Here is a 27710-nt window from a genome sequence, read left to right as displayed (position 1 = left end):
TTCCAAAGTTTTCTCTAGGAGCAAGTATTGGCAGCCCTTTACCTACTACTTCCTCCCCATTGCATGATGCAAGGACGAATTCCCACCAAGGATTTCTGAAGCATCAAGCCAACAACATTAGTGCAGAACATTCATCAGGGGATGAATGTTTTCCAGAATAGGAGTATTGGTGTGAATACAAGGATCCCAGCCAAATCCTCAAGTGGGGCCGCCAGGATGGCTCCAAGAAGCCACCCTAGGCTAGCCGAACCCTATATGAGGGGTATTTTGGACATTTTAGCCCTTAAATTACCCCTGAAATTAAATTAGGATTTATTTCAGAATTTCGTTGAGTTAGTTTGATTCTGATTTTGTTTAATTTGGAGTCTCTTATTGCGAGTTGAAGTTGTGTTTGAAGGAGTCCAATTTGACTTAAAGTTGGTGGCTTTAGTCTTAAGTTATCTAATTAGCATGTGCTAGAGAGATTCCTAACTAAGGGTTGCAATCTCGTAGTAATTTGATTCCACTTTTAAGTGTTTGATAAGAGTCCAGTCCAATATGTAATGGGTTCCTATCAGTAAGGATATCCATGTTGGAGTTAGAGTCTTTTATTTTAAGGCTATAAATAGCCTCTTCATGTAATGTTATCTTCAGTTTGGATTATTGAATAAAGTTATTAAGAACCAGGGTTCATGTTTTGAGGGGGCCTTGGCGGGTTTTTGAAAGTCCTTCAAATTTCCAGCAAGCTTCTTCAACTTCCAGCATTCATTCCAACGATCCCAACTAACAGCATTTCTCCACCACTTCCCTCTTCCCCACTCATCTCTAGAACCTTTCTTCCCCCAAACCCCAAGACCTCCCCCGTCCCTTCCCCACCTACCCCAGCACCTACAGACCTTCTTTCCTTTCCTTCTCTCCCACGGCATTCTAGTCCTAAAACTGTAAGGAAACCCTGATTCCCAGCCCCTTCCTCACTCCTTCACCTCCATTAGGTTCGCAGAAAGCCATAGAATCAAGCCCTAACATTATTTTCTACAAAACAGTCCTATTTCCCTATGTTAGAAAAACCTGCACTTCATCTTCCTCCTTGAGATTCTGCAGAAATTTTAAAATTCCAGAAGTCTGGTTTTTATCAAGTTTTGTTAATTAGATTCCATTCTAGTTGAGAGAATAACAATAGAGCCAGTTCTGTTCAGCAGGGTCAGCAAGGAATAGCCTTCTTCCACCCTAGCAGAAACCCTGGTTTGGCCTTTGAAATTCAACAGGAATTCAGATCTGGAGATTAGTTTCAGAAGGCCCGAAACCACCTAAGAAAACCCTAAAACCCTTCCCCCTTTCGCTGGAACTTCCTGTGCAAACCCTAAGTCCAGGGAATTGACCAAAATATCCTAACCCTAGACCTGGTTTACATCACTTATAGGTTTGAATGCGCTTGTGCCCCTCAATTTAGTTAAGGGAAATTATGTTGATGCCCTGCAATTTTTGATTTCTATTTTAACCATATCAGCATGTGGCAATTGCTTGTACTTTGTTCCCTGTGGTGGGGTCTGCACGGAATAAGTCCACCAAATCTTTGGCTTCATGGGTCACTGACATCACCTTCATCCTTTTTGTAGTTTCATTATATTAAAAGGTTGATTTATTAATTTTTTAATATTTTTTAATGCTTTTGTGCTTTTTTTTGCATTTGTTCTTTATCAATTTTTTTAATTGTTTCTAGTGAAACTTTCGCATTTCATCTCACTCTATGGTGTGAGAGAAATGATACGATTGTTAAATCTTGTAGATTGTTATGCCCATTTGTTCATTCTTCCCTCACTGTTTTCCTCTGTGTGTTCTGTGTTTAGCCTAGAATAGTTATTTTATCATTCAAAATCTGATAGATTAATTTGATGTATCTACTTGATTTTGGGAGGAAGCTTCTTGTTCAATACATTTGCTTGAGAATTTTGAGACAAGGTTCATAGTAGGTAGATTGGGACCATTTGGTGCTTAAAACCTTATGTTTCTTAAACTAACTGATCCTTCTTTGGTTCAGCAATTCCAGCTTAATAATTTTTGTTGTAGACCTGTTGTAGTTGGTTATTCACAATTCTTATCCTTCAAAGACTTCGGACCTTCGAAGACTGGCATGCTACTTCTTGGTCCTCCTACACTTGATAGACCTGCCTTAGTAGGAAGCTTATTTTGTCCCATTAATCCCAGCTCAAGTAGGAATATTTTGGTTTGATCTTTCATCTTTGTAAGAGTGTTGCTTCTTTTAATGGAAAAAGAAATTGACGAAGAAACTAGATTTTGGTTTATTGGATGCACCAAACATAACTAGTTATGGCCACAGTTTGATTGGTATATCAATTCATTATTACACCTTCTCTAAAGTCTAATCTACTCCCGACTAAATCCATAATTTATAAACATAGTTGTTATGAGCCTCACGGCATCGAGGCGATGCAAGACGGTTTAGGCCAGTTGAGGCGGTGAGGTGATGAGGCATTTGCTGAGGCACTTCTGAGGCAGTCAAGGCGTTTTAAATTACATTTTTAGTGTACATCCTGTACGCTGTAGTGCATCATAAGTATATCATATCTTATCTTATACAAAAAAGAACTAACATTAGGCTACCTTAAGTCTTCCAAAATGCCACAAACTGCACATAGTAATTAACTAGGTCCTAAATAAATTACAAAGTATCATACTATCATTAACTATTGAAATTTGAATTCAAGAATGAAGATATTAGTAAAATGAGATTAAAGACATAGATGTATAAGCAAAATAACATACCTTTTTTGCTTGAACCTTGTATTATCTCCTTGGATGACTCTACCGCAGTAGTTACACATTGTCCTTTGTTTTCTTACGTCCATCGGGACTCCGTGTTGCCAAGCAATATCCTCATCCACCATTGTCCAGTATTAGGAAATAGGAAATAAAAAACTATGACCTAGGAAGCAACATATAAATTGAATTAGAAACCATCATATTCAATGCACCAGCGAGACAATTAACAAGTATCATGAAAATAAAAGGAGAAGAAGAAATGAAACAAAATATACAGCCAAATATCCAAATATAAAGTTCTAAATATTTAAGCAAACAACCCTACATATATCCAAAGTCTAAAGTGCAAATCCCATATATAACAAAATATCCATATCCAAATTGCAACTACTAAAGTATAAATCATCTAACAATAATCATCATCAAGTAAATCAGTAGCTTGTTCTCGTAGTTGTTGTTGCTCTAAAGAACTACTTGTCCTAGTCCTTTGACCATAATCATCTAGAACATTCTCATCATCATTCACGTCTTACTCTTTTTCCATGTTTCCGTCTGATTCTGAGCCATGTTCCTCAATCTATGTATCCTTGCCTTTGCAATGTGTGTAGCATAAATTAACTCCAGCGAAGATGGTTGACCTTTCCTTGGTCTGTTTTGGCCCTCAAATGATGTGGATGCCCCAAGCTCTATCAGTAGTGCTCTAAGTTAGATCACCCTCAGGATGGACTAAATCATTATCAGGCTGACTAACCATTCACTTATTGCTCCAGTCAAGCTCATCAAGAAGTATGGGATCATAATTTCTATTCTATGCTCACCTTTGATTAAACCTTTCTTAAAAACGACAATTGTATTGAACAAAAACTAGATCATTCAATTGCTCATGTTCCAATCTATTCCTCTTCTTGTTGTGAATCTAAGTTCATAAGCAATTGAAGAGAATCCCGAGTCATTCTTTCAAAATTAAAACTTAAAAGTATTTTAAACACTTAAATCACTTAATACAAACTCAAATGTGCTCCAATTCCTTTCAAAAGCAGAGGAGGAAAAACAAAGGTCTAATATCCTCCATGTAATCCTTGAAAGCTTAAAAGCATTTCCTCCATGTGTATCCCACCAAATAACTATATTATAAAAAAAATGGATTAATTAGCAGAACTAGAAGTACAAACACAATAACTATAACAAAAAAAAAAAGAGAGGTATACGACTAAAGACTTGCTAGGAGTCATGGTAGTATGTTGTTTGATTGCCATTTGTTGAGAATAAACTGATAGATTTAAGCTAAGTTGTGGAACTGTAACATGTTATATATATTAAATTCACACCCAAGACCCAACCAACGTGTGCTTTTTGTAAAGGATAGATTCCGGAGAAAAAGGTATACCTTGGCTTGCATTTGTTTAAATCTAACTTGTATTTGTTTTAGATATTGCATGAAGCAAGGATGATTGATAAGCTCCAGCTACTCCAGTGAAATCCCCACCAAAAACCAAGCCTCGAAGTGATTTTGCAGCATTCAGGAGTCCACAGCAGTGAGAGACCGAGTTGGTTGAGGTCTCAACCAACTTGATCAAGTTTAATGATTTTTTATGTGGCTGGGTCAAGATATCAGTTGAAATGAGATCTTGATTGAGAATTGCATTTTTTAAATCCTGGATGTCATCTATATGCTTGGTATACCAATATACTGAGATATTCCTGAGGTCTTTGCAAGTTTCATACTATGGTTAATAGTATACCCTTTTCATTTAGTTGGGATAAGGTATAGTTGGATTCAGGTGAGCTGTATTAATACTGCATAAGTTTTTCTTCTATTTTCTTTCTTTGTTTCTATTTGGTGGAAGCCTCGTGCATGGGCTGCTCTTTCTTTTGTTCCATATTCTCTCTGTTTCATATCGTAATAGATGATATCCTTGGCATGGAAGAACTTCCTTAATGTGCATACAACATAAATATTCATGTTTTAGCATGCTTGTAATCTAAACTTTTTTCCCTAATTGCAGAATCTTTGTAGCACTCTTTGCAGTATGCTTCTCATTTGTTATCATTGGAGGTTTCTTATTCTTCAAGTTCAGGTAATCTATATCTGGAGTATAAACTTGTATCTACACTAGAATTGTGGGAAAATTATACATGTCCATCTGACAGTTGTGGGTTGGTGGTGGTGTTGTAGCTGTATATCGGCTTTGTGCCCTTTTCCCCCCCCTTGGGTCCCTTATTTTGTGAGTTGGCAGTGTTGTAGATCAGCCTTGTGTCCGTTTTCGTCCTTAGATATATGACTTCCTCTGGAACTCTTAGTTATGGCATAGAAATTTCCTTGGATGAGTGCAGAAAGACTGGAAAAGGATAGTTACCCTAGGACCATCTATACAATATTGTGTGGTGTATGGAGAAATAAAAGGCTGATTAAGGATGAGTCTAGAGACATCCCAGTGTCTCTCTAGATATTGGCTCTTTTCTAATTGATTAGACCTGCATATCCAAGGAAGTTTAATTAATTGACAGATTTTGCTGGACAACAATTAGTTTATGTTTGTAGCTCTTGTAGATTCTGTATGTCAAGCTATAGGCCTCTAGCCACAGTTTGTAATTGCAAGCCCTCCCATCCCACTTCCTCTGTTTTTGGAAAATTTGGTTGAGGGAGGTGGAGTGATATACTTAGAATGACATGTATCTCAAAAGAGCAATTATGACCCAAATTAGATAGAGAACTACTTTTTATTTATTTATTCTGAAAATTAGGTAGAGGGAGTTAGATGATGCATTATTGGCAATATGTCTCAAAATAGTAATATGGATCTGTATTCTTGTAATGTAAGCCGATGATACATAAATCACATTTTCTCTCATATCATAGAGGGTAGAAAAGAAAAACAAAGAAAAGAGAAATGAAGACTCATATGAAGTTTCCTTACTTCATGTTTCAGTCTGTGCTGCTAACCAAGCAGCTGTACTTCGCCTCATTCTCTTCTTTAAAACTACAGTTAAATTTTGGAAATGTTGTTATGTATGTTTTAATGTTGTGTAGTATCCCTTCTCTATGAGTTTGGAGAACCATATTTTCATTTTCTGGATGAATAAATGAATTCATTTCCAAGGGATAAAGAGCTATGAGGCCGGAAGAGGGAAAGAGGAAATGAGAAAAGCGAAGAAGAACCAAGCTTCAGACAAGGAAAGCAGAGGTTTGAGGGAAATAGTAGTAGGATCCCAGGAGATAACAATATGCCTGTTTCTTGAGGAGTCCAAACGTGAAAAACTTCTCGACCAGGATTAGCTTTAATTTCAAAAGAAAGAATCCAAAATCTGATGGAAAGGCTGGGTGTTGGAGCCTTGGGGGTCCATTTCTTGAAATAATGCTCTGTCTAGATATGGTTTGTGGTTGCTCAAAAAGCTAGATGATTGAGAGAGTTGCATAGGGTAGAACTGGCAAAAGATAAGGCAATCTAGGACCATTCACTACGAAGTTTCCAACTCTTCTGACCCTAGGCCAGCACTTAATTTTTACGCTTCATATATTCTTTTTGGGGATAAGTAGGCATTTTTATCATAGAGAAAATCACCCTAAAGGCATTCTGCCTAGAACACCCTAATTTTATTTTTTTTGGGGGGGGGGGGGGGTGGAGAATCCTATTAAGGAAGGTGTACCCTCCTATCTAGTACATGGTAGGAGATCTCGACCAAGATCTTAGTTTTCCATGGGCTCAAGACAAGACCAAGGGCGAGATAGGAAAAACACCATATCTTGACCAATATCTCGGTTTGACCAGGGATCTTGGTTCCGCTTTCGAAAGCAGTCTGCAAGATCCTTTTTTGGCTGGATTTTTCGCCCAAATCTCACTGGATCTTCTCCTGCAAAACTCCTAGTGATCCACGTGACAAATGATTAGTTGTAACTATTATGGTAAAATCCTTATTGGAGGCAAAATGAGGTTCTAGCAACACTTGGTTGGAAATCGTAGGGATACAATCGGGTGCCCTGCTGTCCCTAATTTTGTGAGGGATGATATTCTTGACCACCTCACCGGGTTGGCTGAATGCCGTAGAGCCGCAGGTAGGGGACCTGCAACACATGGTCGTGGTGCTAGTGGAGCTGTGCCTTGATTGATTTCATTTCCCCTTGTTCTGTTATGAAGTTAGGAACTTAGGATGCTTGTGTTACCGTGTTCTTGAGAGTCGACAATGATGATGTTGTATTGTACTCATATGGATGGAATTTTGAACAATTTAAGTTGTTTGATGTATCTTATTACTTGGATTTCATTTATATCAATTAATGGTTCTATATTTCATGTTTTATAATATTGCATGTTCATTTCTGCAACATTTTGGTTTCAAACTTACGATCGAGTTGGAAATCAAACATAGGGTTGTTTTCTCTCAAATCTAAGGCCACTAGTGTGTTTAGAAGGCTTAAAATAGGCTAAATACCTTTCATCCCAACCTAACTCTTGGAACCCCCTTAGATGGGTCCTCCAATTTACTTGAGTTGGCCTCCCAAAAATTACAATATCTCGGTTCTCGACCTAGATCTCGGTTTTCTGAAAGCTCAAGATTGCCTTCGAGATTGAGATTTCCTAGCATGATCCAATATCCGAAATAGGAAGGGCTTATTTTCTGTAATACACAATTGCTTCCACATCTTTCGTAATTAACTCCTCAAGCTCTATAGGGAACTCATGAGGTTCCCACTGCAACTGAGTTTGTCCTAGCTGTACTCTTGCCATGTAGTCTGCCAGTTGGTTCAGTTCTCTCCAAATATGCCGAAATTCCTTGTCAGAGCAATGCTTGAAACTGCAAAATGTATTCTTTTATGGCCTGCTCTTTTCATGGCCCTTGAGTATTCCTCTTTATTATACTTGTTGCCACTTTCAAATTTGATCTAACAGACACTTCTGAAGTCTTCAGGAAGACAGATCTGCAAGCCTCTCAAAATAGCTTGCATTTCCATTGATAATACCTCCAGTTCCCCTTTCCTGCAATTGCCGTAAGATCTCCCCCTCTTGCTGATCTGACCACTCTTTCAAAAGTTGCTAATGAGTTAGCTAGAGCTCCATCATAGTGCTATCATATGTTGAGGAGGCTTCATCCAAGAACACACTCTAGGCACTCTGACTATCCATTCAACTGGAGTATTCCATTTGTCAGCAATATAACTTGCCTGAGCATTTTCTTAACAAGAAAAATGAATAGCCCCACACCTGAACATGACATCCTCCTTAATGGCTTTCACCACTTGCTCCTTTGTTCTGGCTTTATTTCTGAAAATCTAGTGGTACTTCTCAGTCCAAAGGTGCTGAATTGTTGCACAAAAAGCTAGTTTTGCTACCACTCCAATTTTCTCCTGTGGGCTAAGGCAAATTACAATCGTTACCCCAAGGGCTGCCAAATGTGTCTCTTGCATTGCCCTTCTCATATTTGTAAGCTTTGTCCTTCTCATATTTGTAAGCTTTGTAAAGATGCAATGTGATACCAAGGTGCTCAATTCACAGTCGAAGAAGCGGTGATCCTTGTTTTCTGTTCCTGCCTAGCATAGACAACTGTTTTTGCACTAGAATTATCCTTCTGATCAAATTATCCTTAGTTGGTAGTGCTAAGACTCCTCCAAGCTGTAAAGGAGTGTTTAGGGATATTGTCTGCAACCACACTGCTCTCCACCAATCTATCTCTTGTGCCTTCTGCCGGATGGATTCCCAGGCTGACTTCGTAGTGATTTGACCTGCAGCTTTGTCCCCTTTGACACCACTAAGTCTGATTAATTTTGGTTAAGCCTCTCAACTAGAGGTTAATCCTCTATAGTCTGTACACTCATTGGATTGGTCAATCGCTTTGTGCAATTTCTGCACCAATCATTAGTGAGGAATTTGTCCACCATCTCGTTTATTGAGAATCTGCAAAAATCTGATTCTGATCCCATATCTGTTAAATGCAGAATCTGATTCTGTTCCCATATCTGTTAAATGATTCTCGAATAAGTCCTTTTGAAGCTTGTTTCAAGCCAACTTTGCTATCCTAGTATGATAAAGAGAAAAGCAAGAGTTACTCATCTTGTTGATACATGCTCGGGAAGCATCATTAGCCAAGTACTCTCTTAGGGAAAGAAAACAGCTAGTTCAGCTTGTCATATATAGGATAAGTAGTTCAGCGAATGAATTCAGAATAGATTGCCTGTTTCAATTAGCTGGACTTAGTTCCAGGTCCCCTTCTTAGCAACGTACGGAATTTCTCCACATCTGTGATATGGCCTTCTCACCGTTTGGCGAGATGGGTGAAATTCTGAAATTTCAGATTTTTCTTTTTGACCTCAAATATTGGTGGGTTATTGGGGTTATTTTGGCTTGGTTTTTGGGGTCCATCCTTTTAAGGTCACTAAATACACTAGGGGTGTTATTTTTGCCTAAAGCCTAACCCAAAGTGGTGTTCTTGATCAACACATGCCTAGCTGTATGCGGGCAAAACTCGAAGTATGGAAAATGAATTTTAACAAATGTAAAAATGGATATTATGCAAGCGAACTCTAAGATTTTCATTTAAATTCAATAAAAAAGGCAACAATTAAAATTCAATATATAAATACAAATGTGGTGGAGAACTTAGTAGATAGTAGTACACAGTTGAAACAATACAAATGTATAACTTAACAGACTAACAGTAGTTAGTAGATGAATGAATTACAAATTACAAACTTATAATACACATTAGACCTACTCTAACTTAATAATAGCTATTGTTGCGGGCTGGATCCATCCCTTGACCTAGAGAGCTCTATGAATAGTGGACATTCTTAGCCCATGTCATGGTATTGCCTATAGTGGTCCAAGTAGTTAGTCGTTGCCCTTCTGTAGGTAGCATCATCTGCAAAAAATAGCCAACCCATCTTACACTAAGTGTTGTAAGGGTAAGGATTGTTGTTGTGTCAGTTGCTAGCGCTCTGGATTCATATCAGAATCATTTGAATCTCTCTGTGGTATCGCAACTAGGGTATGCAATTGGTACTAGTACTACTGGTGGCCCTGATGGATATCCAAAGATGGACTCCACAAATGATCCGCCTAATCCATCCCTATATCCATATGCAGATAAACCACTCAAATCAGCAAATAAGCCACCATATGACCCACCATGCGCACTCGAACTAGTAGATGAGTCACCATGTGTGCCTCTATATGCTCTAGCATATGCTCCACCAAACTCTCCCCCATATCCCTATCCTGGATATCCATATTTGTAGCCAAGCCCATAAGTCCCGTATAGTGTAGACCCCACACTCTCCCTGCCATCCAAGCTCATCGATCACATCGAGTCTACCAAGCTAGCCATGTCAGCGTTCCTCTAACTTGCTAGGTGGAATTGGCCTTAGGGCCCTCTGGTGTAAGTACCCCTAGATGTGGAGTCCTTGCTCTTATGACAAGGTATACCAGCATGGTGCTCATTCTAGGTGGCATGGGTGAGCTCTAGCTCCTTGGTGTATTTGATAGGGCTTGGCTATGTCTCATGTAGTGGAATAGTTATACACTTTTGAAGTCCTCCACCACTATGACCATTATCGTCACCACCACCACCACCATCATCATCCCATGCCGAGTCTGACCAAGAGCCAAGGTCTCATCTAGATCTTGCACATATGTGGAAGGCCCAACATCATCATTGTGTGGGCCATTATTGTCTTATTGTCAAGAATACCAACTGTCTCCTGTGCATGTAACTGACATGAATGCATCGACATCAATTCATGCATGATAAACAATCTCTATGTCAAGCCTCCCTTCTGGTTGGTCCAATACTGGCTCACCCCTGTCCCTCATCAACCAATGAGGGGGTCCTTATCATCTGAGTCCACTTGGAAGATATCTGTGAGACCAATGGTCTTTTGCTTCCAGTCACCCTCCACTTGACTACCTATGTGCTGCATCTTCAATCTCAGGTTATGGTGGACGAAAATAATGTCATTTAGGGACCTAGATCCCAATCTTCCGCCTCTTCAAGTGGATCATGTTAAAGTTTCTCTAGTTCCTTTAACATCTAGAGGCGGAGAAAGTTTGCGAGAGGACCTTGATCACCACTTTCTTAAGGTTCTCTACCCTCCTGTCTTAGAGAATCCACCACTTAGCTGCATTATAATAAAAACATTAAGTTATTACTTAATACAAAATCTAATAGTTTCTAAAATGTAATAATTCTATAAGAGTTATTGATCTAACTTGGATTTGTTTGATCTCGTCCCTTCACAAAGCCTCTATTCAAAAGGACCCGAATCCATCCTTGAAATCCTTGATCCACAATCATTTGTAATGATGGTTGGCTAAAGTCTTTCAAATTCAAATGCAACTCCTAAATCCCTACTATCTCGCCTTGGTGTTACACTGGGACTAGAGCGTCGAGTTCGGCTCCAAATTCACTCCGTGGCCTCAAGCAGCTCTGTGTTTAACCCCAAATAGTTGTACTGGTATTTGGGGTTAAGATAGTAGGTTGCACACTTTACAAACTCACATGAGATATAAGATTTCATTAACATAAGAATGCATAAATTACCAACAAATTGCATATTTACTTACAAGCCTTATGCAGTGGATGCATAAGATGTCGATCAATCATTGATGATGTTCAGAAGGTGCTCACAGCCTCTTGGATTTGCCTAATGTACAGCCTCCCTAATGGCTTGAATGGTTGCATACAGGTGCGGCAGAGTGGGCCCCTTCATGGAAGAGTCCACCATATGTAGGACCTTTATAATAGGCTCCATCATGTTCAACATTAGCACCACCCTTCTCCAAAACTCATTTGATGATAATGAACCTTGTGCAACACTAGACTTTTAGCTACTCCCCATCCCTTGATTGTTGATACCTCAAGGAACAGGCTTATTGTTGTCTCCTGGGGCCTTAACTTTTCTTTCTAGTCTTCTTCTTAAAGACCGTTCTTGTTTGTTCCGTTCTCTATAATATATTATTTATTCATAAAAAAAAAAAAAAACTTGTGCTGTGTGTCCCTTTGGGTCTTGGACCTTGTCCAATTAAACTAAACTTGAGATGCAAACATGAATTTCTTCTCGTCGATACTCTTTAAGGTGATGTAGTTCGTGCGAACCTTTTGAGACTGGGTTGCACTATGTCGCCTCCACATGCTTGCCTCATTATTTAAAGAGCATAGCCATGATTATATATTAAGTTTGTGACCTATCTAGCCCTCTCCACTATGCTCTCCACAATCCAAATCTTCCCAATGTCCTTCATCAGAAGATCAATGCAGTGAGCCACATAAGGTGTCCATAATACATTGTACTTCATAGACTACATTATCAACTCATTGGCCTTTTTGAAGTTAGAGCTGTTGTCTGTCAGGATTTGCACCACATTTCTTGGCCCCATCTCCTCCACATCCTGAAGAAGTCCATAGATGTATGTGTGGTCTCTCACCTCCTTGGATGCATTTAGAGATCTCAAGAAGATGGTCCTCCTATCACAATACACCTAAAGTTGATGATTGACTTTTTAGTTGGATTGGTCTATCCATAGGACATTATGATGATTTTATACGTCTACCAAAAGGGCCTCATCCTTGCAATATGAGCCTCTAGCTCCTTCTATTGTGTAAAGTACTTGTTCATCACTTTATGAGGGGTGGGCCATGGTATCCAAGACCTGCCTTTGCGATCATGTCAATCATGGATTGATAATAGGGTCGTTATGTTGTGTTGGCTGGAATGGTGTTATAAAGCATCCATTTCACCACTACTTCCTTCGACTTCCCATTTATGTTCTTCCATGCTCCTGAGACCTTGGGCTGCTTTGCCCCCTTCTTAAAAAAATCAGGATCCTGCTTTAATATCGAATCTTGTCACTATGGAAAACTTGCTGAGGGAGGAGCACACATTTGACTTTGTAACTTCATGAAAATGCCAAATAAACCGTCTGACATAGATGGTCCAGCTCTTGCTGCTGTAGAGGGGCCAACTTCTGCAATCTAGATTTGGCCCTCTCTTACTTCTGATGGTGTGATGCCTCTGCTGTCTACCATCTCCCACCTCAAGTCCTTGGCCGCCTCATCTCTATGGGCATCGATGGGATCAACATCGTTGTCGTCACTATCAAAATCAATAGGGTATGCAGAAGACCCCCTTACTGCCTCATCTAATGCTCTAGCCACTCTCTGCTTCTTTGCCTTCCTCTTCCCTACCCCGTTTTCTAACTCTCTGATTGCTTTCACAATCTCTGCTGAAACATTGTTGCACGCTTGAACATCCTTTGAACTGTTGGTGAGGTGTGCCTTAAATCTACTAATATCACCTTCTAAAAACTTTCGGCCTCCAAAAGTACAATGTGTCTTCGCTTTATTACCATCAATTGGCATGCAGTACTGCTATGCAAGGTCACCCTCACTCTTGGAGCAGCAGCTTGTGCTTACTCTCTGCCTTGTGGCTGTGAACCACCCTCCCCCTTTATTTGTTACGCTGCATGCTTCCTATTCTCAAACATAATCATTGTTGCATACACAAAATGATAACATAAGTCATTGAGCAACATGAAAATAATTTTTTAGACAAAGAAACAATTGTGTACCTAGCTAGTAAATTTTCCCTTGCCCATGTATTTTTTAAATATAAAATGACTTTTTTAAAATTTTTCCGCCGATAAAATTGGCTGCCCAAAGCAAAGCCAGTGATGAAACCATATGGACAAAACTTTTAAAACACCTAGAGAGCCATTCCATAAGTTTCTATAATTTTCAAAACCTTTTTCCCTTTTATTTATTTATAAATATTTGAATAGTTTTTAAAAATAAAATAATTATTTATTGGTGGAAAAATATTTCGACTCCTTGAGAGTTGAGACCATAGATCTGCCCATGGAGTTCAAGATATATTTATTATATCACAATACAAGACATATATCATGTATATTCTTTACATTTTGTGTAGGAAAATACATTTTTTGACTCCCAAAAATAAACAAATAATGCACTTTGCGAAAAAAAATTTCAACACCGTGAGTTCGTAGATCGGTCAACGATGTATAATGTATAATATTTCCATGCCCATCCGACAACTTTCTAGCATGCATTGTGAAAATTTCTAGTTTGGAGAAGAATGGTGTATCTTTGAGATGAAAAACTCCAAGACTTGACTGATACATTGCTGGATCCACCTGATGCATGTGTTTGCTGGAAAAATCAATGCAAAAACATGCTGAAAATGATGAAGATCGACTCCAAGATTGCGAAATTTGGAGCTGGAATCTCAGAAGCAATGGGTCAAAATTTTCACTCAAAAGGAGTGAAATTTTGACCCATTTCCCTCTTGAAAAGCAAACTTGATCGAAAATCCTCATCTTGCGAGATTTAGACCGCTGGGTGAAGTCTTGCGGGAATTTTAGAACTTTCCCATTTCGCCTCCTATTATGCTGTGCCTCTTACTGAAATGGCAAAATTTAATACCTTGCTTCTAAGTTGATGGACTTCTAGGATAAGAGGATGGTAACTTTGAAAAAAATCTCTCTTTCTGGTGCAGTTCTTTTATAGCATAGAAAGCGTTAGTTCAGTTGAGTTTTCATACTTATACTGGTAAAGGGAAAGTATCATGATTTCAATCTTTCTGGGGCATTGTTTTGTCAATGTTGAGAAAGCACTTGCTCTTCACAGCACTCTCACTCATCAGTCACTTGAACCAGTCATTCCATTTTGCTTTTCCTCATTCCTTGACTGAACATGGCAGGCTCCACACCCTGGCTTCTAATAAAATCACCTATTGTTGATTCCTCTATTGGCTGAACAAAAGGTTAGGCTTATTTTTTCTGTTATAAACTCATCTACTACTCATTTGGTTCTCAAATGTGAGTGCCCTTTCTATGTCCAAGAAGGCTATGGATTATCTCGTATTTCAGCACCTTCCTCAAAACCCATGAGCAGTTTCAGGTGGCTTCACTGTCCAGGTTGAGTCTCATTTAAGATACCTGCTATATACCCAATGGACCCAAATGCTGTGTTCTTTCAAACCAACCCACCAAATCTGCCTGATGATCCCCGCTATATTCATTTCGTTGATGTTGCAAATCCCTAGCCCTCCCTCCTGCTTTGGTTTGCATACTGCCTCCCACGCCAATAGATGCATCTTTCCATCCAGTGATGGGCCAGTCCAAAGAAATCTGACAATATGGATTCCAGCTTCATTTCCAGGTTTAGTGGCAGGCCAAAGATTCCAGACCAGTAAATATAACACCCTTGCAAGATTGATGATAGTAGTTGCAGCCTTCTTGCATAAGAGAGCAGCCTTGCCTTCTGTCCCTCTAATCTCCTCTGCCCTCTGTCAAGGATAGGTTTTCAGTCTCTGCTAGATAGTTTACCTGAAATGGTACACCAAGATACCATATAGGCAGCTTGGTTTCAGAAAAACACTTAATTCCAAAGGTAGCAGTCTGCTATTCTGGGAAACTTTCAAACACTTTTGCTTATCAAAGTTAATTATCTTGAATTGTTGATCTATTACTCTAGATTTTCATGGTTTCTGTAGTTCTACTACAGTGATTCTACAATTTTAAATGCTTCTGTCACCCATTCTCTCTGCCATTCAAGAATTTGTTGAATGATTTGCTTCTTGTAATGATCTCCGATCGTGCTCTTCTTTCTATCATATCTTAGTTTTTAATTTTCACTATCTTATTAAGATGTATTTTCTGTTGGATATTTCAGGGGTAGAACATGTTCTCTAGAGGAGTGCCTTTGGGAAGCCTGGGCATGCCTTTGTTCATCGTCTACTCACTTGAGAGTATGTTACTCCTTTTACTGACTAAAGTTAATGTTTCATGAAGATATTGCTTATGTTGCTAACAGAAATTGTCGGATGATGTGATTCACAATTCCAAAACCATTTTCATGTTGCACTGCAGCAAAGAACACGCGTTGAACGCATACTTGGTTTTGTGCTTGCTTTATGGGGCATATTGTTTTACTCCCGCTTATTGAGCACAATGACAGAACAATTTAGGGTAAGTTAATTTGATGTGTTTGTTGGAAGGAAACTTTAAAAGCTTAGTCTTGTGAGCATGGCATTCTCATGAGTCTTGACTAACATCTGAACAGAGTAATATGCAAAAGATCAGAGAAGGAGCACAAGTGCAAGTTATGGAGACTGATCATATTATCGTTTGTGGAGTAAACAGCCATCTGAACTATATACTGAAGCAGTTGAATAAGTACCATGAGTTCGCAGTCCGCCTTGGAACTGCTACAGCTAGGTAATTACTTCTTTAGCTATCATGTAGAAGCCTTATTAGTAAAGTTAGTTTGAAATTTTTTAATTTCTTGCACTTCCAATATCTTGGCTTCTTGATTGCTTCGTTGTTTATTTTACAGGAGGCAGAGAATTCTTCTTTTATCTGATCTTCCAAGGAAGCAGATGGACAAGATTGCAGACAATCTTGCAAAAGATCTTAACCATATTGATGTCCTTACAAAGAGGTAGATATCGAGTCAATTATTTTCAAATTATGCTGATACCTTATTTCAAAAAAACATACAAATTTTCAGTAGCATTGGACCATTCAATTTTTTTCCCTCCTGAACTAAAAGATAAGTAATGGAACTGAAGGGGTCTGGAACTTTTAAGGAAAGGTCGGTGGTGTTTTTCAAAAGGCAGGGTAGCAATGATCCCACCTTTAGTTGGATGCTGAAAATATACTTCAAGAGCTGCAAGAACTTCCATGATCCAATTTAAATAATGCCCTCCTTTTTTAGAGCTCGTAGTGATCACTCTAATGTATGCTTCCATGCTTGTGCAGCTCTTATTGCTGCCCTTCTTGGGAATAGGAAATGTTTCAGCATAATTCAAAAATTAAAGACCTTCTATGACTAAAAATGTGAATTTTCTCGTGCACAATTTATCTGAAAGAGTATGGCTTTACTATACATAGACTTTGTTACGTGTGTCATCTGAAATTCCACATTTTTCCGAACAAGCTAATGAAGTCTCCTTGTTAGACACCTATATTGTGTTTTAGTCATTGAAGATCATTATAATATCTTTCTTCCTCTCGTCTAGCTTTTCCATTGTTGTAAAATTTTTCACATAGGCCAAAACTGAATTTTAATATTCAATCTTTGTGATGATGTGATCTAGAAAAATCTTTTTTCTTCTCTTCAACATTTTCCATCAATTTAAGCTTCTGTTGGCAGTCTTTCTTATAGGAATTCATACTGGTTTACTAATGCTTTTATATTATGGTCACTTTCTCTATCATTTGTCAAATGATTCACTGTAGCTTGTCTAATAAAGCAAGAAATGCACCTCTGTTTTCATCTTTAAGGATATTGTGTTATGACTTAAGAATGTGACTGGTAGTCCTAGACTAATGTGGATTTGGCTCAATGGAGAATATCGATCTCAATTTTGTTTTACATTGTTCAATCTCCATTCTCCATATCTCGTTTTTTTTATGATTTTGGATAATTTTGGGCTTCCTTGTAATATTATACGATTTGAATGCTTCTACAGTTGCAGTCTAAGCCTGACAAAATCATTTGAAAGGGCAGCAGCCAATAAGGCACGTTCTATTATTATATTGCCAACAAAAACAGACAGGTTAGCCTTTTTCTTTTCTCTTCTTTTTTTAACTTGCTGGAATTCTTTTCATTAAATGGGGGATTTTGTGATGTGCTATATCAAATACTGAGGTCTAGAATATACGGAAGTTGCTACTTTGTTTACATATTGCTGTTGATGTAAACCCCGGGTGTAGGGTTGGCTTCCAGGACCCTCTTTAATAAGAACCAGCACTGGTTGGGGTTTCTAGGTGTTTTTCCTATAGGTCTAACACTGCCTAGGTTTGCTGAAATTAAAGTCCCAGATTAGAATTTATATAGGAGTTAAAAGTCAGCATTCAATTTAATGTATGTGTGACACCATCACACGATCTACACTGATGTTGTTGAATTTAATTTTTTGTTGATGTTTATTTATTTTAATTATTTGAAAATTATAATTATATTCTGTAATTATTTAAAAATTGAAAAAAGTACTATTTTTTTTTCTGTTTTATACTTAAAAAGGAGGAGAATATTGTTACAAGTATGTATGTAATTATTGGAAAGATTTTTTATGATAATGATTGTGTTCTTTAATTATATTTAGTTAATAATGTAATTAATAAAGTATGTTATAATTATAAATATATTTTAAAAAAGCCACTAAACTTTGGAAGCAATGTAGTATATGTTTGATTTTTTCTTGTGGCTTATTATTAGAGTTTTAGTTATGCTTTTTAACATACTTAGTGTTATTTCTTTTATTAAGCATTTATGTTTCTCTTATTTGAAAGATGGGAGATATTGCTTTGAATCACGGGAGACCATTGACTACATATAAGAAGAAGTTTTGAACATAGGCGTAAAACAAAATTTGAGGGAAACTCAGGTTTCGACCCTATGAAAATGAAAAATTTAGGTCAAAACTTGGGAAACTTAATGGAAATTTGGGACTTTTTCCAGCAAGTTTCAACAGGTTTTAGGGGATATTTTGGGGTGGGACTCTGCATATAAGCTAACTAGAGTATAAAGAACACATTATTGGCACATGCATTTTGCTAAAAAAAAAAAACATAGATATGTCATTCAAAGTCATAGTATAAGGTGAGAGGTTTCCGACAAATAAACTATAAACATAACATTCAATATATTACTTTTAAGTTCAAAACTTCAAATACAAAGTAATTGATTTTTAGCCTAAGCACACATTTCTTATAACCTAAGGTATTCCCAAACTTTGGGAATTTTTTGCTAATTAAAAATATTTTTTATAATTAAAATATTAATTATTAGCAATTATCAAATACATGAAACAAAAACTAAACAACCTAAAAGTAATCTGGACTCCATCAGAACGTAGATTGAGTGATGATGTCTCTTATACATCAAAACAAAGCCAATACATCATGTATATGTAAGTTATTTTTTGAAAAATATAATTTTGTAGGTAATTTTTAAAATTAGAAAAATAAAGAAATACTAGCACGCTTCAAAAATTAAATCTAGCAACATACATTATTAGATCTACCTACTAGAGACAGCATATATTAAACTCAAAAGAATCCAACATCAATTGAGTGTGAAATAAAGAAAAAATAAAAAATTTGGGTTTCAATTATGTTGCAATAAACCTTGAAAAACCTTATAATAATCCCCAAGAACTGTCAAAATCCCCAAAGGAGGGAAGGAAATGGCTAAAGTCACCTAGAATTGGTTCACAAAGGTTGGAATTAGAGGGGAAACAGAGGGTCAAAACTTGAGGTTCCACCAGGGTTTTATTCGAAATTCCGCAAAATGCAGAGTTTTTCAATTGAAATTCATGACTTTAAGTGAAAAAAAATCACTTGGTCAAACTAGTTGACACAAATTTTGACCATGTTTCACAAGTTTAGAGCAGTTTCGACGACATTTCCCAGGTATCAATGAAAACTGTGATTTCGTTTCGGTATCCATAGGTTTTGTTTCAACCTTTTCAAAATCGGCGAAATTTCCCATGTTTCGAGGGAATTTTGTTCCATGAGCGTAACTACTGTATGAAACAGATTAGAGGTGGTGAGTCCACTTGATTAAAGTGGCATCTAGTTTGAGGGGATAAGAATGAGATTGGATGCCCCCCAAGGTCCTGTAGTGATTAAAGTGGCAATGACACAATGATAAGAACCTACTATTCACTATGGAATTCAATGACAAAACAGTAGAAATAACAAGATAATGCTGGTTTTAATGGTGCTAGTCACCCCCAACACCTCATGGTGCCCCTCAGCCTACAGCTGCCCAAAGATCACTCATCTGTCCTCCCCTCTCATCTCTTAATTTCCCCTATTTATTAACCCACAACTTACCCTAGCACTCCCTCTCTCCGCCTTATGGCATGATCCTAGGGTCCTATCACTACCGAACCCTTGAAATTCACCTTGTCCTCAAGGTGAGGGAAAATTAGAAACTTGATCTTCACATGCTTGCCACATAACCATGCTAGTTCAGCATCTTGACAAGCCCTCCTTGGTAGCCCACATATCCCAAATCCAAATAATTCGAAACAGTCCGTATAAGGAAAAAGCTTGGATGCTTCAGCTGATGGAAAGAACACACCATGAATAGCCATAGGGGCTGGGTTCAGCTGAAAACCATGCACGACATGCCCCTTACACTCACAACACCTGCTATAATGAGTTGTGCATTAATATATGTATGAAGGGCTTTGAACCGATAGCCGCCATTTTCTTCAGATGGGCAGAGGAAGTGATCAAATGCAGGCCATTCTACGCACTCCCCTGCATACTGTGCAACTAGAGAGTTCCAAAGTTGCACAAGGGTCCAGTACACTTGGAAGGAGGCACGTATTGTCAAATTGAGGTTTTGGATGGAAAATAAAGAGAATTGTGAGCCCCAATTTCACCACTACAACACTGCCTATAGCTAACGAACTGAGATAATTAAAAAACTTCTGGTCTTCATCGTTCAATAGATTCCTAGGTGTAGGATGTGAAGCAGTTAATCCATGAGCAAGAGTAGGGTTGATGATTTCATCAAGCGTCGGGTTCACAATCCTTGTTGGCCCTTCCGTCAGCTCCGTGAGTCTCAAAGCAACTGCCCGAGGATCAACGATAACTAGTCCTGCCAGCGCAGCTATCACAACATTTTGGTCCTCTGGGAAAAGAATCAACTGGGTGAGAGGCATCGAATCCTTCCTTGCCTTGCCTATAAGCAATCCCTCTGCTATTACTGCACAAAACTTGCATGCAATCTTTCGTACTTGAGACAGAAATAATTCTACGAAATATCTGTGAGAAATAGCATCACATCTAGGAGCGTTGCACTTGATCGCTTTGCTTTTGGCACCGGCAACGAGAACAACACCCAGATCAACCGTAGCCGCTCCAATCTCGCCTATTCCTCCACCGTCTCGACTGTGTGAGGTTGAAGACGATGGTTTACCCTATTGACTCTGTCGAACCACTAGTTTGGTGATTATTTGGTTCGAATGGGTCTCCCAGTTTGGCTTTGGACCGTCTGAAATATTTGGGCTTAAGTTAATGATGAGAAGGCTTGGGCTTTGGGTAAACAAAACGGGCCAAGCCCATGGTATATCTTTTGAATGGATGGGGCCCAAATATTTAAAGCCATGGGTTAAGAAAAACGGGTTGGACATTAGGTAATGAAATAGGATGGGCCTGAGGTGGGTCTTTTAAATGGGTGGTGTCCAAATTCAAACCATGGGTTAAGAGAAATGGGTTGGGACTTGGGCGTTGATTTGATGGAATGGGTTGGACTTTGAGTCATGAAAATGGAATGGGCCCAAGGGAATTCTGTTGAATGGGTCAGGCATAAGCACTTAAAATCGTGAGTTAAGAAATATGGGTTGGATATTGGGTTAATGAAAGAAGATGGGCTTGGGGTTAATGGAATGGGCTTGGCCCAAAGGAATTCTTTTGAATGGGTTGGACCTAAGCACTTAAGTCATGTGTTAAGAAAAGTGGGTTGGATGTTGGTGGAACGGATTGGGCTTTGGGTCAAGAAAATGGGATGGGCATAAGGAGGTTTCTTAGGGAATCTAGCAGCCCAATCTTTGAATTTGGTTCGCTTGGGTCCTAAGTTTGGAATCTTGCGTACTTGAGTTGGGCCCAAATAATAGAACCATTGGCCCTTAGGGGTGTGGACCAATCCCACAAACCAGTTTGGGGTGAACCAAATGAACCCCCAAAACCCTCAAATTCCAGCATCTTCTTCCCCATTTTCTGCAAACAAACACCTTAGCCTCCTGAAGTCTTCTGCTGTGTGCTCTTGTCTTCCTTTCATTCCTCTTCTCTTCACAACCTTTCAATTTAACGGCATGATTTCTTGCTGCAGCTCTAATCTGGTAGGTACCCTCACTCGAACCTCTCTTCTTCTTTCTCCTCGAAGTTCGGTGAAGCGCACCTTCCATCGCCGGCAGCACTCCGCCCTCTGATCGATGCTTTCTTCCAACCTTGTTTACAGCTATTCCATGCCATTTTTCAACGTGCACCTTCGAATCAACTTCGCCTACGCTTGTCTCAACCACAACATTATGGTTGTCTAAAGCTGACATGGATTTCTTGTCACTCCCATCTCTAAAATCAGTTTTTAAGGTGTCCACAAAGCTTGCCCAATCTAGTTTCAGCCGGCATCTCTTGTAGACCCAATCTAGCGCATCACCTTTCAAATGTTCAATAGCCACTGCAAGCCAATGTTCTTGCTCAATCTGATGTTACCAACAGAGGAGCTCGACTTTTGTTAACCATTCCTGCGTTCGTTCTTCGCCAGAAAATAGTGACAATGCCGTCTCACCTCCCTTGGATTGACATTGCTTTGATGCCAGTTGATAAGAACCTACTATTCACTATGGAATTCAATGACAAAACAGTAGAAATAGCAAGATAATGCTGGTTTTAATGGTGCCAGTCACCCCCAACACCTCACGGTGCCCTTTAGCCTACAGCTTCCCAAACATCACTCATGTATCCTCCCCTCTCATCTCTCGATTCCCCCTATTTATTAACCCACAACTTACCCTAGCTCTCCCTCTCTACGCCACATGGCATAATTCATGGGTCCTATCACACAACATCTGTGAGGTGAAAAAGAAAAGGAGGAGAAGAGGACACAATGAGAGGAGTTTGAGGATGCTTGCTTAGATGACCTTTTAGATCTAGGAGAGTAGGATTTTGATGAGGAGGAACTAGGAGACTATGGGGTTTCAGAGTCAGAGGAGGCAACAAAGATGGTGAGAGTTATGAAGATGAGTAGAGAGCAACAAAGGCTTGATGAGATGGGGAAGTCATAGAAGGCCGAGGAGCATGGTCATTTAGAGAGCTAGAGCTTTAGGGAGCTGGAGTTTTAGGGAGTAGCCAGAGCCCATCCTAATCCCATGACCCTCACAGTCTTGATCTTCACCTGAAGCACCCACTGATTTAGATGTAGAGATTCTCTGCACAAATCATGCATTATTTAAGAGGCCAAAGAATAAGCAGAAGATCTTAAAGCATGTTTGGACCAATGTGAAGGAGAAACTGGGTTGCCTTCTCCAAATGGGATTTTTACCATAGCTTTCCTACAAATGCAGCCTAGAAGCTATACATGTAATGCCATGTTTGATGAGATTAGTAGAGCTAGGAGTGAAGTGCAGGGGCCAACCCTATATGAGATCTACAATGTATATTTGCCACAACATAAGGAAGACTTGAAGACATATATTAATGGTCTTAAGTCTATGTGGAGGTATAATGGGGTGGCAGTGATGTGTGATGGTTGGACTGGCCCACTAGATAGTCCATCATCAATTTTATGTTGAACTGTGATGGGAGGACAATGTTCCTCAAGTCTGTTGATGCATGCAAAGACTAAGGAGAAGAAGGATGTTAAAATGCATCTGTAAGCTATTGAAGGATGTGGTGCAAGTGGTTGGAGTGGATCATGTGGTGCAACTTGTTACTGATTCTTCAAGAAGGTTAGAATGGAGATGATGGAAACTCCCAAGTACAAGATGGTTATGTGAGATTGTGAGAACACTATTAGTTAATGACTTGGGTTAATTGCTTAATTTTATACTATCCTAGTAATTGTTTATTTTGGATGAGGTTTTCTAGATGCCATTTGGAGTTTCGGTCGCTCAGTGGCAATATCGGCTTGTAAAACCACTATTGCAGGTGGTTAGTTCAAATCTTTAAATATTGTCTCTTTTAGTTTTTCTCCTATACTTAAGGTGTGTATAACCTTAATAATTTAATTCTATATGTTTATTGCAGCTAAGTGGTGGCTGCAATAATGGGGCTGACTTACCCAACTTGGCAATGATTGCACATAAAGTGCTCACACAAACATGTTCTACCACTAAGTGTGAGCATAACTAGAACACATTCAGCCTCATTCACTTTAAGAGGCAGAATCTATGGTGTCAAACGGCTAGAAGACCTAGTTTATGTGCATTACAATATGAGATGAGAGGAACACATTAAACAAGAGATGGAACGTGATAATGTCCCCATCGAGTTGGCTGACATATTTGAGGCATAATGAAGAGAACCCCCTATTTGAGTGGATTAGGCACAAAGGTGAGCCATTGTTGGATGTGGAGGAAAGTTGACCTAGTAGGCATATTGCAGATGAGATGGGTGTTGATGTGGATGACTTCTTGGCATTGATGGGAGAGTGCATACATAGCTTGTCTGTCCATTTGTGCCACACCTCAGTGCATCAACTAATACTAAAGATGACTTACAGTAGTTTGTCACAACTGATCATGCCACTCAGACATCTACCCTAGGTGAGGGTGATGATGATGGTGATGCTAATAGTGGTGGTCAAGCATCAGCCAATCTCATCGTGGATTGAGTTCTCAACATGAGTAAGTATCATGACTAGGTGGGTTGGGTTGAGGTTTATAGAGGAGTCATCGTTCACGTATGTGACACAAGATAGAGATCATGGTGCACGTAACTACAATTGACGCACACAAAACCATGGATATGAGATGACAGATCATATGGGTCTCAGTATCAAATGAATATAGCCAGCTTGGTGGGCTCGATGGGATCCATGAACTTGAGTGAGCCTAGGGGTAAATGATCTGGATAATGGCGACCATTATTATTTGTTGGTTCCCAGTCCCAGGACATTGGTATGGAGCACATTGCATCTGCGCTGGTTATAGTCCTTATGGAGCATATGATGGAGTTGCTGCAAATGGGGGGGGGTCATCTATTGATGCTAGTAGTATGTCTGCATATGAGTATGGAGATTGATCAGGATTAGGTGCACCGTTTGTGGACTCCATCTTTGCATATCCATCCCACCAAGGATTGGAATCTCGGTTTCATGGCAGGTTTGACCAGGCCAAAAATTGAGATATGCTGGTTTGACCAAATTTTCGGTCGAAAATGGAATATTTCGACCTAAGTTTTGATATTAGGTTTTGACCCTTATATGATGTGTTTTTCATAGGAGTGTCAATTGTCAATGGTGCGGTTTGGGGCAATTTCTGTTTGGCTTAACGGTTTGGGGTTGAAAAACACCAAGCCCAAACACGGCCCATTTGCAAAATAACGATTTTAGTCTGGTGCAGTTTGGGTTTGGGCTATAAATATTTGTGCTAATGATTTATTGATTTTCATCTTTCTTTTCTTTTTTCTTCTCCCCTTAAATCAAAACAAGGACTATAAGAGAGATAATGGAAGAAGAAAATAGGAAATTAGATTGATGGAAACAACTGCATTGTTGAGGGAAGAAATTAGATTAATGGACAAAGAAAATAGAGGGGGAGGGGGGGGGGGGGAAGAGAGGTTAAGCTACTTTAAAATCTGAAATATTGAGCTAAATTAAAGAGGTACTTCATTAATGGGCTGATTCGGGCCATTCGGTTCAGACTTGGGCCAGCCCGTAACCATTTGGGCTTTGCCCCCTCAGCCCAAACACAACCCATTAAGGTTCTGTTTGGGCCGGTTTGGGCTTTAATACGGGTTTAGTTTAGTTTTAACGGTTCGGGTTGCAAATTGGTACCTCTAGTTTTTCATCTGATATCTTACCTCCTACCTATTTAAACCATAATGAACACAATGGAATTGGTATTTTGTTAAAAAAAACTACTGAAAAGTTATCATTTAAGTATATTAATACATTAGAGGTAACGAGAAATACAAACTTTGTAAGATTGAACAAACTATATTGCATAAATGAAATATTTGATAGAAAATTACATTTACAACAAAAACAAAGTCCCAAGCTTTAGTTCCAAGTTGAGTGCCTGACTGGAATCGGTGGGTCCATCCCCTATTTATAGTAATACTCTGAATATTGAATGAAAGCTTCCCATGACATGTTATGCCTAACGTTGTTTAGAAGCTGATTCATTATGTTTCTATAGGTGTAATCATCAACATAATGTAGATATCCCATCCTAGGAAATTTGTCACAAGGGAAAATACTTCGTACAACACCCGCTTAAGCAATCAACAAAGCAAAAATCAAGACCATTCAAGCCATTAACAAAGCAAAAATAAAGTTTGAACAAACCTTGCAAGAAATTCCAAATCCCTAAAGGAGGAGCAAATGATGTGATTGAAAGCAAAGAAGTTACTGATTTAGGATGAAAAAGAGGTTGACATCACAAATAACCAGTAAAAAATGGTTTGGGGGTCGAAACTTGAAGGGAAAAATCTGGTGAACACTGTTGAAAGCTGCAAAATTTCGCAGGGTTCGAGGTTTCGACTCATCTTGATTGAAATTTTGACTGTTTTTGTTGAAACCTGGTACTTTTCCGATTCCACTTTCTTTTTTTTTTGAACAGTTGAAATTTCAGTGGTTTCAACCAAACTTTATACCATGTTCACACCTAGTTGGGCCAGTTCATCCTTCATTCTTTTGCAGTCCATTCCTTGATGATACATTCCCTAGGTTAGGATATCTAGCTTATGCTGACGATGATACCTATAGATTTACAGTATTGGACTACTTGAATAGATATTCCATGACCATGACATGGGAATTTTTTGTCCAATATTCAAAGCAGTGTATCAGATCTCACTAGTACCACGCGTATTGTGGGATAGATCCACCAAGGAACTCGTCTTGGAATTAAGTAAGATGTGGGTAAAAGTTTCTTTTTGGTTATTTATTTTGTGGCTGTCATATTTGTATGAAACATTTAAAGTACTTATGTAATTTGTTCTTTACAAGTCTTTGGTATTTGTAAGAACCTCTCAAGTATACTTCCACTTGAATGATAACTCTTTTATTAGTTTTTTTAAGCAAAATACTTGTGCCATTTTGTTTTTTTATGCTTTATTAAATAGGTGTATGCAAAATCCCAGATAAAAAATCCGTGAAACAAGGCGGAAACCCAGGATTGAGTTGTCATGGTAAAATTCTCAGGTTTTGACCAAGTGGAACCTCATCTTGGTTTCGAGGCGAGTTCTGCACTTACTACACTAATATGAAAAGCAATGTATAGTTGAATAACAATTAAGTCATTCAGATGACCCACTAGTTGTTTATATCTTTGAGGATCATCAAGTGATCCCCTCCTTAAGAAACAACAAAAGCGAGCCCTATCCTGACTAAATGGGGTGGTCTACATGGATCCTTGCCTTCCAGTTAGCTTTATTTGAAACTGTACTAAATAAAAGGCCTAAGCCATTTATCCCCTCCTTCAGGAACATGTTTCAGATTCTGGTCCATGGGAGAGTCAAGACGTTTGTCGTAGATTGAGAGAAAACTACTCTTTTGAGAAAGTTGATTATCCATTGCCCCAAATAGTGTATTTATAGGTTTACAAAACATAAGCTAGGACCAACTCAGAGAAGGAATGGGAATACAAGATTGAATAGGAAAACAATTTAGAAACTAAATAACATAAGTAAAAGGACTTAAAAGACTTAAGCGCAAGCCCTATTCTAATTCAGACGACTTAAAGGGAAAGTCCTATTCTAATTAGGACAAATATTTTGCCCATGTTGTGTAAAAGAAGCTGAGGCCTAAAGTATCAGCTGAGGTGAAATCATGAGGATTCTCACATGAGACTCGTAAAACTTGGGAAAAGTATCTGAGACCATGGCTACCTTGTTGCCCCATGAGTTTCAGGATGGACGGAACCAAAGCCCCTTCCCAGTCCTCCCAAAAATCTCATGACAGCAAGCTCTCATTGATTTATATCTGTTTTCCACATTGGAAAGGATAGGAAGTAGATAATTTCCTCTTGAAGTTGGAAAAATATAGGATCAAAGCGTGATCCTTTTAATCAATATCCATAAATCTCTTGAGACGAATAATTAATGTGGAAAAAGTTCGTTTTATTAGAATACAAAACACTAAAATGTTTCCATATCTCCTTCAATGTGTCTGAGTCAGTCGCCAAGTCAATCCAGTTCTGCATAGAATTCAGCATCTGCCCTAATTCTTGTAGCAAAAGTATCCATGATGAA

At 38.7% G+C, this 27710-nt stretch overlaps 1 protein-coding gene across 1 annotated transcript in view; it reads left to right on the top strand.

The window, feature by feature from the left end:
* The window catches only part of LOC149028411 (ion channel POLLUX-like protein, putative (DUF1012)), a 104853-nt gene that overhangs the window by 41893 nt on the left and 35250 nt on the right, over positions 1–27710 (top strand). Inside the window, exons 5-10 of the mRNA XM_089136384.1 lie at positions 4767–4838; positions 15445–15520; positions 15642–15740; positions 15835–15989; positions 16108–16212; positions 17246–17332. Coding sequence (XP_088992510.1) covers positions 4767–4838; positions 15445–15520; positions 15642–15740; positions 15835–15989; positions 16108–16212; positions 17246–17332 — 594 coding nt within the window. The remainder of the gene's footprint in view (positions 1–4766; positions 4839–15444; positions 15521–15641; positions 15741–15834; positions 15990–16107; positions 16213–17245; positions 17333–27710) is intronic.

Source organism: Hakea prostrata, chromosome 1, assembly GCF_041222555.1.
Source record: "Hakea prostrata isolate BN-2017 chromosome 1, UWA_Hpros_2, whole genome shotgun sequence".
Lineage (NCBI taxonomy): Eukaryota > Viridiplantae > Streptophyta > Magnoliopsida > Proteales > Proteaceae > Hakea > Hakea prostrata.
Note: the sequence above shows the minus strand (reverse complement) of the source record. Positions and strands in the feature narration are given on the sequence as shown.